The sequence below is a fragment of the Protopterus annectens genome, chromosome 4.part0 (assembly GCF_019279795.1).
Source record: "Protopterus annectens isolate FY-2018-M chromosome 4.part0, PAN1.0, whole genome shotgun sequence".
NCBI lineage: Eukaryota > Metazoa > Chordata > Ceratodontiformes > Protopteridae > Protopterus > Protopterus annectens.
The window spans coordinates 157,811,819-157,826,400 of NC_056733.1; the positions used below are offsets into that span (position 1 = coordinate 157,811,819).

At 40.8% G+C, this 14,582-nt stretch overlaps 1 protein-coding gene across 2 annotated transcripts in view; it reads right to left on the reverse strand.

Moving 5' to 3' along the window:
- Positions 1-14,582, reverse strand: part of ELAC2 (elaC ribonuclease Z 2) — a 2,146,582-nt gene that overhangs the window by 2,042,614 nt on the left and 89,386 nt on the right. For both annotated transcript variants that reach the window (XM_044068145.1, XM_044068146.1), the window contains exon 6: positions 6,308-6,376. In XM_044068145.1, coding sequence (XP_043924080.1) covers positions 6,308-6,376 — 69 coding nt within the window. The remainder of the gene's footprint in view (positions 1-6,307; positions 6,377-14,582) is intronic.

The following is a 14,582-nucleotide window of genomic DNA, read 5'->3' on the forward strand; positions in this document are numbered from 1 at the left end:
TGACCTCAATGGGCCCTGATAACATCTCAGGATGCCTCCTGAACAGTCTAAAATATGACTTAGGACTCCTGGAGTCATCATTTAACTATAGTACAGGACTGGAAGGATCATCCCTCTCTTCAACAGATCCTGGAAACTACAGGCTCATTAGTCTAACTAGTCTTAATTGCAAAGCCATGGAAAGAATTATCATGGAAATTATGAACAAGGACACAGGAGACCTCCAGACACTGGACCCATCGCAGTATGGCTTTGTCAAAGGAAGGTCATGCTTACTGAATCTGGTGGACTTATTTGAAAAAGTCACTAAAACAATGGATGAGAGGGAAAAGGAGCTGGATAAAACATTTGATACAATACCACACTCAAGACACTGTAAACAAAATTAAGGAACTAGGTATAACCCCCTTTATAACAGGATGGATAATTTGCTGGCTCGCTGATAGGACCAAGGATGCAAGAATCGGTGAGGCCACCTCCACAAAGAGGCCAATTACTAGTGGAGTCCCCCAGGGCCTCTGTGCTTGGCCCACTGCTGTTTGGCATCTACTTCTTGGATGTCAAAGCCAATATCAAAGGCCTCTGGTTAACCAAGTTCACAGATAATTGCAAACTGGGAGTGTCACTAAATTCCCCCAAGATGAGGACATCCTTCAGGAAAGTCTAATACAGACAAATGTGTGGTGACAAGCCATAGCTTAAAACTCAGTACCAAGAAATGCAATATAGCATTTTTTGGAAAGTCTGCCACTCTGGGTAACTAATTACACGATAAAACACCCCTAAAAGTTGATCCACTGGGTCAGGGATAGAAGAAGTGATGTAGATAGTAACCTGTCCTTCGAATAAAATGTGTCCAAGGTAGTAAGAAATATTTTCTATGTTGCTCAAGGTTGTAGCCTGTTAAAGGTCCCCAACCATGTCCCAAGACACTCAAGTTCCTAAGCACCCTGGAGAATATTCGGGTCCAACCTAACACACTCACACTGGGTGACTTCAACTACCCCTCCATTAACTGGGAAAACTACTCCTGTACCAATACACTTGCCCAACATTTCCTGGAATTCATTAATTCCAATGACCTGGACCAGCTCGTTCTTACACCACTAGAGGTAGCAACATCCTTGACCTGGTCATTACTAACATGGGCGATCGCTGCTCTACACCAATAGTTAACTCCTCCCTGGTTAGATCCGACCACAAACTAATCACCTTGGAAATCCACATTCCTCCCACACCCCCCCCCAAAGGTAACCACCATTAAAAAATGTCTCCAAAGCTAACTTTGGGCTCCTAAGACCTAAGGACAGAGGTGCCTAACTTCACGGCACCCATGCAAATGGAGGATAGTTGCATGACCTCTGAATCATACACCAATACACTATATGAACATTTACACAAATGCATGGATCTCGCCATACCCAATAGAACCAAGATGAGCTCCTCCAAAAAAAGGAAGCCAATCTGGTGGTCCCCTGCTATAAACAAACTCTACAACAGAAGGGGGAAACTGATGCGGAATAAGGTGAAGTCCCAAGACTGGAAAAACTCCCTTATCAGCCTCAACAAAAAGTTGAGAGCCCTCATCAAATCCTCTAAAGCTAGCTATTAAAACAGAATTGCAACAGATAGTAAAGACAACCACAAGGCCTTCTATAGTTATGCAAAGAACCTCCATGGCAATACCCAGATTTGCCCTGAGCTACTGCACAATGGTACCTCCTATACTGAGCCAACAGATATTGCCAATATAATGTCCAACAGATTCAGTGCCAATTTTTATCCCCCGCCCCCACCAAGGACCAATCACAATACCTGTAGATTGCCAGCCACCCAGTATTACTGCTGCACAGGTTAAAACAGCACTGTCCATGGCCAAGAATACAGCCTTTATGGGACCTAACAATATCCCTGGCTGTGTTCTACATGAACTACAGAGTGAATTGGCACCTCAACCATGTGCCCTGTTCAATCACAGCCTCACCTCATGCTTTGCCCCTACCTAATGGCGCACTGCTATAGTCATCACTCTCCAAAAAGGAGGAGCGACTACAGACCCTGTGAACCATCGCCCCAATAGCCTGACAAGTCTGATATGCAAAGCTATGGAATGCATCATGGACCTAATAAACAAGGGTATAGGAAATCTCCAAACTCTGGATCCCACACAGTTTGGTTTTGTGAAGGGTAGATCATGCCAGCTCAACTTGATTGACTTCTTTGAGTCAGTCACCAGAGCTGTGGATGAAGGCAAGGTGGTTCATACAGCCTACCTTGAACAGGCCAAGGCCTTTGATACCATTCCCCAGTCAGGAATCATAGAAAAACTCTCTAAGCTAGGCATCAACCCCTATATCAATAGGTGGGTTGCAAACTATCTCATATATAGCTAGTTTCACACTGTGGGTTCTGACTCCAAGTCAGACTGACGACCAGTCATGAGTGGAGCCCCACAGGGATTGGTCCTGGGTCCTCTCTGGTTTGGTATCTAGTTCTCAGTAGTCCAGTCCAACACAAAGGGACTCTGGCTGACCAATTCACAGACTATTGCAAGTTGGGTGCCATTATTAAATCCCCAAGTGATGCTGACATCCTACAGAAAGGCCTCATTGAGACCAACGACTAGTGTCAGAACCATGGCCTTAAGCTCAATGCCAAAAAATGTCTCGTCATCCCCTTTCAGAAATACCCAGTTCCCATGAACTACCACATCAATGGTAATCCACTGAACACAGAAGGCGTTATAAGAAATCTGGGAACACAGGTTGACAGCAACCTCTCTTTTGACCACCACACTGCCACTGTGGTCAGAAAGTCCTTTTATGTGGCACATCTGATTATCAAGGGTTTTGCATCCAGGAAGAAAGAGGTCATTGTCTCCCTCTATTCTCCCCTCATTAGGCCAATCATTGAGTACAATGCCCCATTTGGCATGTATTTCACTAGACACCTGCAACAACTGGAGAGGCCACAAAAGTACCCCACAAAGAGGATCCTAGGCCTTAAATACTTGTCCTAGATGGAAAGACTAAAAAAAACTCCAACTATTCTCTGTCTCATATCACCTACTTAGAGGTGATCTCTGCTTGACTTATAAAGCCATGTCTGACCCAGCTCTGTTAGAAATGCTACATTTAAATAAACCCAATCCCTCTGCACCACACGCTCCAGAGACCTCAACCTCATTACCACAAACAGAACGTGCTGGAGGGACAGATTCATAACCCAGAGGCTGCCCATGCTATGGAATAGACTTCTCATACATATCAAACAGAGCACCTCAAAGCCCTCTTTAAGAGGAATCTTGAGGAGTGGATGGGAAATAGAAAATTCACCTCGGGATCACTCCAATGGCTTTACTCGACAGAGGCAGTGGGAACTAAGGCCGGGTGGCATGATGCCAGGGTAATCCTATGGGCTAGGCTTGTAAAGGCTCCAGGGCCATTAGCCTAGTACACACCTATGAACCTAAGGGCATGGCATCTAGTTTCAGACAGGTCATCATAACACTGTATTCAGACCTCATTAGACCCATCATAGAGCTTAATGCCCCCTCAGTATGCACCTGACCAGACATATGCGCCAATCTGGAATGCTTGGTTCTTACAAAAAGAATAAGATAGTACACACAATATCCTACTCTGATTACCTGAAAGCCCCATCCTTTACTTGGCATCATACAGACTTCTCAGAGGTTATCTTTGTCTGCCAAACAAGGCATACTTGGACCCTGTTTTGATGAACTTCTTGCACATCAGCAAAACAAACAGCAAGAGAACTACTAGATTAAAAGACCTAAATTCTGCTTGCAACATAAATAGGACGTGTTGGAGAGCAGATATGTTTCTCACAGAATTCCTGTTCTCTGGAACATACTCCCCAACCATGTGAAGCAGAGAGCAGAGTTCCTCACCATCCTTATTTAAGTGCAACTTGGACCAATGGGTGGGTAATCAGAAATTCACCCTGATCTGGCACCTCGCTCTCTAATGGAGAGAAGCAGTCAGTAAATCACTACCCCCCCCCGCCCATATAAATCAAATTTGTGGGTCACATTTGGGTTTCCAGTTAGGCTTATAAGGGCCTTAGTGGTCATTAGCCTAATAAACATTTATGAACCTACAAGTGTGTGCACTATGTGCCCTGCTTTAAAACACAACTGCGTGTCAAAGCTAATTTTCCAAAGCAACTGTCTTATTTCTTCCTCCTCCACAGATAATATAGGTTAAGAAACAAATGGGTAAATTATGGACACAGGTAGAAGGTTAGCATGAGGACCAGCAGTTGTACTGTACAGAGAATGACAAAAACCCAAATAGAACATATAAAAATAGAGGGGAAGAAGGTACCTCAATAAAAGGAGAAAGAGTGCCGCAGGGATAACAAATCTAAAGGAACAAAGACTAGATGAATACTGCAATGTATAGGAAGAGGGATCAGCAGTAGAAAAGTAAGTTATCATTTCTCTATATATTAATAGGTAAGGCACAATCCAGAATACTACATAATATTTTTAAGATTGCATCAGTGTAACATGGAGGATACAGGCAGTTCTGGAGGACAAACAAAAACGATACACAATCTGTACAAGAAATGTGGAACTGGAACTTAACATACCTACTTATGCGGCAAGAATATTACTTGACATAGTAAAGTGAGCAAAGTAACAGTACATGCCTGACTCTGTATGCAAACACATTTACATAATCTTTGAAAAAAATAAATGAACAGTTACTCAAAACTTAGTGCTGAAGAGCTCACTCAATCTGAAAGCAACACAAAAAAGGAAACTATTTCATCTTAGGATGAGATACCTCACAGTTTAAGTGTAGTCTGTGCAGGTGGCCAATGAGGTGCTTCTATCAGTGCTGTAAAAGAGGTGGGAAGGAGAGTCTCCCCCCAAAAAAACTGTTTTTAGGTTTCAGCTTCTGAACATAGTTTTCTGCAGAGAAAATATTCTGGGATGAGGAGCCAGTATTACTGGAACAACATTACATATAACAAGAGTGCACACTCTAAAATGTCCAACATTACCATGGCAATAAAAAGTTGCCTGTGTAACTGTTGAAAATGCTCCATTACAAGTTTTTGAAAACATCAGAGCCTGAATCACAGATGCCCAACTACTGCCAGCAAATGTCATCTCGAGTTCATAAACACATTAAAAAGTCTCCAAATGTGTCATATTACAAGAAACTCACAACACAACTTTCACCTCTATGGGGTAGGGGGGCACTGCTCTCCCCTCCAGTCACTTATGGAATTATTTTATCATCAAAAATTGCACTTCAAGTTATCTTTACCTTCGAAGAACAACGATTTTATTAACATGCAATGCAAAACCTTGTTTTGCTCTATTTATTTGAAATGTTAAAATGTAATTTGCTTCAAACAGAAGCATATCACTCCCATCCATAGTGAGCAACAGCCACCCTGAACTATTAACTCCTGTGCAACCGTCATTAAACAATGATATGATGAACTCTTTTCAAACTCATATTAAATTACTGTAGAATACCTTGTGTTCTTGCATCAGAGACTAGCCTTCTCATAAGAGTTACATACCAGTTCCAATAATTACTGTCAAGTCATATTTTGGTTGCAGAAAGATAAGGCTGGCAGGCTGCAAATGGCTTGCTAAGTGCTTTACTGGCTTTCAGAACAGTTATTTATTTAAATTCCTGTAATTGGAAGCAAATGTAGCAGATAAAGCTCTATTCACTATAAAGAATTATGATCAGGTCTCCAATCATAACTCATTATGTGCTCTCAATATGGATGCTAAGAGTCGCCTCTCGAGCTTTGCTCTCTACATGAATTTGATAGCATCCATGTCTGAAACGCATAATAATTGGGTTAACATCACAGGCCCAATCATAATTCTCTGGGTTACATTCACAACAACCCTGATCTCAGCCCCACAACTGCTGGTCATCCAGGTGGTCATGAAAGAATATAAATAATGCAAGTCATCAGTTTTGTTTAAAAAATAAAAGTTCATGACAACTATACCTGCAGTATGCAAAATACATAAACAGTCTAGTTACTGCTTTCATTCTAATAATCACTTCAAGTGTGACTGCTGAAGTTGTTGAAAACAAGGAAATCTTCCACTGCAAAAATGTAGTTTATGAAACTCTACCCACAAACTTCATTATGAAAATAACTGAAGCAAACTGCAGCTAATGACATTTGGCCAATAAAATTAAATTGTTTGCAAAGCTGATATTTACACCTTCCCTACATGGTTTTCTTCCATTAACATGGACAGCTCTGTGGAATACTGTAATACTGAGGATGTACTTACCATATAAAGGAACCTGATACACTGTCATAGTTTCATCAGAATACTCTGGTTCAGTGTATGGACGTACAGCTAAAAATGACAAAGCATAACTGTCAGAAAAACAGGGAAAATTAGGAAAACAAACATGTCCAAAGACAGAAATCAAATGTTCCCATTGAAGATATGGCAACAATCAAGGTAAACAAAAGAAAACCAATCTCATACCCCTTTCCAATGACCATCATGCAGATGACATTTATTTTTCTGAAATCTGCCAACCATGGCAGAGAATCAATACACAAGGACCATTTCCAGGTTCAGCTCAAGAGTACATACCCATGAAGGATACAAAATTATTATACAAATGAATGCTAATTTTGACAGAGTATTATTTTATACTGAATATATAGGTTCAATTGCACTTACTACACTATTGATCCATGATGACCCTTACAGGCACTGCCACAGTAAGTACTACACAGTCAGTTTGCAAACTATTACAAGTCTAGTCAGACAGTGACCAGAGGTCATAATAAAACCCTATATCTTGCCCCCCTTTCATCTTCAACCCTTCTTCATCTTGACCATTAATTATTCATATACTTGCGTACTGCACTCTGTCACACTTGTATTACACTGCAAGTACTGTTTGTTCCTTATGGCTCAGGGCAAGACTGAAAAACAAAAGGTCCATGAAACAGCTCACTCCTTGGTTAACAGGCATCAAATACATACATGCATGTTGAGTAAAAATGCAAAAACAGGATTAGAAACATGCAAAATATTTGTAGACTATGAGCAAAATGACAACAGATGCCAGCACAATAATAAAGAATTACAAAACCAGTGGTTCTACAAAAACTTGCACCAAGAACCTAAATCTAACAAACAAATATGTAGGACTTGCAGGAGAGAGAGGGTCTTAACTCGGTGTATTCCTAGACTATGGAATACATTACCACAAGTGATACCAAATTGACTACCTTAAATGCTAGCCTTGATGGCTAGTCCAACTTACAAAAGGGCCGACTTATACAGTGCTGTTCGATTTAAGAGGTAAGCACTATTAAGCGTATGCAAAGGGACGTACAAACGTACGTGTCTGCTTAACGGAATACATGGCTAAGCATCTTATGATCCTCGTAATAGTTTTCCTAGTAGTTCCTAACAATGTCAGTGGCTTATAAAGATTTACATAAATTAAAGGCATTTGTTGTCGGTCAGTAAACAAATTGGGAATTTGCTTTTGTTATTATCATTACTGCTGCTGGTGAAATTGGCAGAGGATATAAATAAAAATGGGGAATTAGACAACAATCAGAACTGCAGTGGTTTGTGGCTTAACAAAGGTAGATCGTGAGGGATGAGGTTAGGAAAGCATTTGCATTTGGCAGATTCAGTAAAATGTTTCAAGGGCTTTGTGGAAGGTTGTATGGTAAGATATTCTTCATTTTAGGAAAAAGGGAGGTAAGTCTCATAGTCTGGAGGCTAGTACTGAGACGCTACTCCTGCTAAGAGAGAAAAAGAAAGTGTAAGCCTGACAGCATCCATTTTGGTGAGTGCAGCTACAGCAAAGACATTTTGCAAGAAACCATTTCAGTGCTACTGGGCTTTGTAACTTTCCTCACTGTTGTGAGGATGTTGAATTGGTACACAAGCCAGGGGGGTGTAGAAGGCCCCCCTCCCAGCAAAAACATACTTGAAAATCATGCATGAAATTCACTGAAAAAGTGAATTCAGTGATAGTTTAACTGAAATTTTCTACAGAGTTGACATAAATCCAAAAGAGTTTGTTATAAGAGGATCAAAGAAAAAGAAAGATGTGGTTTAGAGACCCAAGAATGTATTGGGAATGCCCAATTGTGAGCCTCTCCCCATTTTCAAATTACTGATTTTTAGTTGCCAGTTATGTGTGGTAGGTAATAGTTTCTGTTAAGTAATGAACAGCACTGCTTTTGCGGTTCTACACTTAAGAATATTTTGTTTAAAGAGGAAAGATCTAAAACATGAGGAGAAAAAAAGTTCCTTGTGAGAGTCCTATATTTAAATGGGGGTCAACCAACTCCGAGAAGGTGGTACCCACCAACACTGTGGAACTTTTGTTAAGGAGTATGTTTTTAAACTAGTCTTTTGTTTTGGGGCACATGATCTCCGGTATCTATGGACAAAAAACGAAAGGTTGTGCAGATTATGGTTAACCAAACTGAAGGACTTATGGATAACTACCCTACTCTTAAATGACAGCAGCAGTAAATTAAAAGTGATATTCATATTTGTTACTTATGCAGCTATTTTGACTATTATATAACCAAACCTGCATCATAAATCTCTCTGCTGTTTAGAGAGTTTTAGTTTTCAATTTTCAACATTTTTGCCATTTCCATAATCACTTTACTCTAATGTACAACTGTATCATGCAGCACACACAGAAAACTGGTGGCTCACTCCCCCACCTCAAATTACATATCAGATACATGCAAAGGAATAATACAAGTATATATAGTTATGGGGAGAGGGAGTAAATACCTTGGATGCCAGATGAAAAAGAAAAAAGCTAAAACTACTTGTCTTCTGTTTTATGCTGAATACTACAAAAGCAAAGAATTATGCCTCAATAGAAACACTGTGTTCTCCAACGGAGAAGTTAATTTTCTACTCTGAGCCCTTGACTGTGTCTCACTTGGAGAAGACATTAGGAAATTACAACTAAAGACGTACAGATAACTATTATAAGAAAAGGCAAAGAATCTCACAATTTAGGCCTTGCATAACATCATTATACAGTCAATCTTGCAATGCACTAGAAATGAAAATCCTCCCCACATAAAACCAAGCATGTGAGAGGACCAAACATTCTAGTCTCTATAATGGAAGAACAGAATCACATTTTTTTTGTCTGCCTTGATGTGAAGTCCAGGCAATCTTTAAATGTGTTTACACAATGATTTTGTTGGGTGGGATGATACAGTAAGCAGGTGTCTACGATTTACTTTGACACAAACTTTTATGCACGCTACAAAAGAATGCCATTGCATCACAGCTACGGGGACAACTAAAAACTTTACAGTATAGTATGCAGCCCACCTTGGTGTCCTACAGATTAGGCGGCAAGCAATATCACAAGAGTACAGAAGTGATCCTGTTTTGTGACACACAGTGTAAATCATAGTTTATACAAAAAAAATGACTCCGCTATAACTGCTTGCATGGTGCCCAGTTACTCAAACTTTTTTCCTGACTTAAAGAATTAGATTATTCGAAGAAAAAATACATATGAGAAGTATTAATGCATTGGTGTATGAAGCAATAAAACAGGTGAGATATGTTAATTGACAAATGTGCTTTTACTGCTAAATATTGCACAGTCACATTATCAAATATATCTTTATGTGCTGGCTTTGGCACCTGAGAAATCTGTAAAAACATTGGTGCAGGGTCCCAAAAATCAGATTTAGAAAAACAAACATAACTCTGAAACAATCTTACTTCCATCACAGATGACGTCAAGTCCAGTTTGAATACAGAAGAAACTAGTGTCTGAGTAAACAGTCAGTACTGTGTTTATAAATGCTTGTGGAAAGAAACTGTCAGTACTACAGTTCACATGTAGGAAGTTTTTTTCTTCATGCAACTGCAGGTTTTAAGCACCATTTTTTCATTTTAATTGAATTATTAAATATTTACATATCTTGCCACTTGTTGATTTTATAGTCTTACAGAAAACTACTAGAGATTTTAAAGAAAATTAGTATAAACATAAAAAAATGCAATGCTGTATATGCTTTAGCCAAATTGCGGTTTCCATGGTTTGAAAACACAAGTTTCTTTCACTGGAACACAAACTTTATAACCAAAATGGCACAAGGTGGGACTGTGTTAATTAATTTATAAAGCAAAAGGGAACGTACTGTGTGTTTAAATCCTGGTTTGTATGACAGGCTTTTTCAGTTATACCAAAACTAAAACATTTTTTTAATATAGATAGATGTGTAATTGATTAACTCAGACTGATTTTTTCATATGCGTTCAAATAATTATGTAAGCATTTAAATACTTGCAGTTTTTAATGAAGGTTTTATACTAACTCTGATAGTTCACCATGTAATTTGGGTGTGAAAAGCTGAGTGTGCACTGCCAAGTTTTCATAATTGTACTACTAACTCTGTAGCTTTGTTTGCACTTGCAATGTACAGACTTGGCTTTGCACAGCAGGGTCATATATCTGGCACAAATTCAGACAAGCTCTTGAAATGAATTTGGATAACTGCACAAACATCAGACAGTATAAGGCACTGTACCCTGAACAATGAAACCTAAATTAAGATGGAGATTTCTTCAGAGGTTTTGTACTAAAAAAAGTGGACATAGCACTCTAACTACTGAGAAGTCAACCTTGAAACGACTTTGCCTTCCTTTTCAGAAATGGCATTTTAGCTTTACTAAGAGATTCTGCATATCTCAGTATTTCTACATAAAATATTCAGCTTACTCTGAAGCATGTGCACCCTAAAGGCTTATTCACAGAGGAACCAGCTGGCTAAGATGGAAGTCAGACACCACTCTGAAGTGGAAACTTCTCTCAATGGGAGAGATTTATGGCATGGAGGAAGGACATGGATGCAGGTTAAAGAGGGTCATTCAAATCAGACCTCTGGCAGAATAAACTATGCAGGGCACAAGACAAGACCTTTTTAATATAAATTAACTTTCCCTTTCATTTAAAATAATACATTCCTTGCTGGAAGAGTGTGTTTTTTTTTCTAAGAGGCAACATTTATGTAGATTTTTACAAACACCTCTTCTAATTCTATGCCGTTAATTTGGATGAGTTGGAGATTTTTGTGGCACAGCTTGTCTTGCAATAAGATCACAATATTTTTACAAAATGTGGAGGACATTCTTTAAACATGTTGAACATTTTAAAGTGAAAGAAATAAAAGACATTCTGAAATTAGTAAAATGCATGGGATTTACTATACACTGAGTGGGCTCTGGCATTCAAAGGCATTAAAAACTAAGACACAGAATAAAGATGATCTCTGAAAAAGGATGGTAAGACGCACATAAAAGTACTTTAAGGGAATTAGAATGACATATGAAGCATCCTTGGAAGAACAGAGCTGCACAAAAAATGACGTGTAATAGGATGAACAGTATGGGTAGATGCAGGAATATGTGAGGAAACAGCTTACAGAGGATCAGAATGTTGTGGTGTCAATTGAACAAAAGTTCAAATGTGTGGATCACAGACACTACCAAGCATTTTCTGCAAACAAGATATAAATAAAATATGCAAATAATTCAGAAGGTGATTAAAAATTAGAAGTTATGTACCTACCATAACGTTCCATGTTAGTTGTCTTCTCTCGCCTTCTTTCTTGCTGGATGGGTTCGGAGCCGATCCTCGGCTCCGACTCGGCACTTGCTTTAGCTCGAGAACTCCTTTTACCAGCTCGAGGCAACCCTATATCCCATGATGCAAGGCGGAACTACCTCAGATCTCGTTTGGCAGCTAACTAACCTTGCTAAAGACTATCCTAACAGAAAATAGGAACAATGGTTCCTAAAAGAAATCCTCCTAACAACGTACCGGAGGAAACAATCTAATAGGAACTCTCCAAGATCTGTCCAGGCCAGGGGAAGGAGGGAGGGGCAAGAAAGAAGGCGAGAAGACAACTAACATGGAACGCGTTATGGTAGGTACATAACTTCTAAATGTTAAGTTGTCAATCTCGCCTTCATTCTGCTGGATGGGACCGCGTCCCTAGCACCTGTATCCCGGGTGGCTCAATGGAACAGACTCTTGAGAACTGTGGAACCAAAACTGGCCCCATCTCTAGAGGCCAAGTCCAACTTGTAATGAGAGACAAAGGTATGAGGTGTGGCCCAAGTAGCTGCTGCACAAATGGTATCAATGGGTAGTCTATCCTGAAAAGCTGCAGAAGTGGATAGACTCCTGGTTGAGTGTGCTTTTGGCTTAGAAGATAGCTGTTTGCCCCTGAGAGAGTACACATAGGAAATAGTGGAAGTCAACCATCTGGATAAGGTCACTTTAGATACTGGAAGACCTATCCTGTTTTCTGCATAGGAGACAAATAATTGGTCCGATTTTCTGAATTGTTTAGTTCTATGCAAATAGTACCTGAGCTGACGATGGACATCCAAAAATGCAGTTTCTGTTCAGCTCTGTCGAATAGTTTGGGAAAAAGACTGGTAGATCTATAGATTGGTTAATGTTGGTTTGAGATACGACTTTGGGAAGAAAGGAAGGGTTAGTTCTTAATGATACCCTGTCCTTATGAAAAGCCAAATAAGGGGAACGGATGCAGAGAGCTTGAATCTCGGAAACCCTTCTTGCAGAAGTGACAGCCAGTAAAAATATAGTTTTCCAGGTCAATAACTTCAAAGAACATGAAGCAGACGGTTCGAAGGGAGGTAGTATCAAGGATGCCAACATTAAGTTTAGATCCCATTGCGGAGGAGGATGCTTTATAGGTGGTTTTAGGAGGAAAACTCCTCTAAGAAAGGCCTTGCATAACCTATGAGACATAATGTTATTGTCATGCAGGCCAACATGATACTTAGAAATAGCAGCCAGTTGTATTTTGACTGTAGATGACGAGGATCCTGAATGAAAAACCTCCGCCAGGAAATCTAAAACCGAATGTACAGGAGCAGTAAAGGGGTCAATATTTCTGGAATTCACCCAAATAGAAAAACGTCGCCACTTGCTAGCATAAACAGTCCTAGTGGACGACTTCAAGGAAGAGACTAAAATGTCTCTGAGTCCGAAATCATCGGTAGCCTGGCTAGGGTAGGAAGTGGAGCAACCAAGCAGTGAGGTTGAGAGAATGAATGGCCCGGTGCTGCTGACCCGATTGGTGGATCAAGAGATCCGGAACTGGGTCCAGATGCCAGGGCTGCACCAGAAGGTGACGATGCAGAGACGGAAACCAAATTTGTCGAGGCCAATATGGGGCAATGAGGATCAACTTGGCTCTCAAAACGGTGGCTTTCTGAATGACTTGTGGAATCAAAGGAAAAGGAGGAAAAGCGTACAGAAGTCCCCGGGGCCAATCCTGGGTTAGAGAGTCTCTCAGAGGTTGGCCTGGAAGGGGAAAGAGAGTGAAGAAATCGGGGCACTTGTTGTTTTGAGGAGTAGCAAAAAGATCGCAACAAGGAGTGCCCCACTTCAGAAAAATCTGATCCACTACAGATTGATTGAGAGACCACTCGTGAGGCATCAGAATGGATCTGCTCAGCCTGTCCGCTAATAGGTTGGACCTGCCGGGGATGTGCGTTGCTATCAGAAACCGCTGAGAAGAGATCGCCCACTGCCAAAGTCTGAGAGCTTCTCGACATAACGGATAGGACCTGGTCCCGCCCTGCTTGTTGATGTACCAGACTACGGACATGTTGTCCGTCTGTACTGCAATAGTCGCCGTGGGAAGAAAGTCGTTGAGGGCTTGCAACGTTAAAAGCACTGCTCTCATCTCCAGGACATTTATGTGCAGATGGTATTCTATGGGTTGCCACGTCCGTGGACCATCCTGCCCTGATACTGCCCCCCCCACCCGATCAGACAAATATCCGTAGTGACTGTGGCAACTGGAGGAGGGCGAATAAAGGGTCGGCCCTCATGAAGAAGAGGGAAGATATCCACCAGTTCAGATGAGCTCGCACGACTGTGTTACCAAGATTTCGTGCCTCATCGGAGACTGTGCGACCACTGCATGAATAGCATCCACTGCAGAAGACGCATGTGGAAGCGAGCCAGTGGTAGAAGAACAATGGCCGCAGCCATAAGACCTAGAACTTTCAGTATAAATCTGGCTTTGATCTTGTTGCTTTGCAAAAGAAGCCGAACAAATATTTGGATGTCCAGAATTCTTTGATCTGTTAGTCTGGCTAACATTTTGACGGTGTTTAATTCTGCGCCTATAAAGGTGATAGATTGGCAAGGCAGCAGAGAAGATTTTTCGAAATTTACTGAAATTCCCAAACTCCTGCAAAGCTGTAGAGTGTAGTCTCTGGACTGAAGAAGCTAACACTTGGTGGTGGCGGAGAGGAGCCAGTCGTCCAAATAGGGAAACACCTGGAATCCTCGACGTCTCAGAAGAGCTGTGACCACTGCCATGCATTTGGTAAACACTCTGGGGGCTGAAGTGAGGCCAAAGGGCAGGGCTCTGAATTGGTAATGACTGGTCCCTAGCCGAAAGCGGAGAAACCTTCTGGAGCGTCTGTGAATCTTTATGTGATAGTATGCATCCTGAAGGTCTATAGAGCACATCCAGTT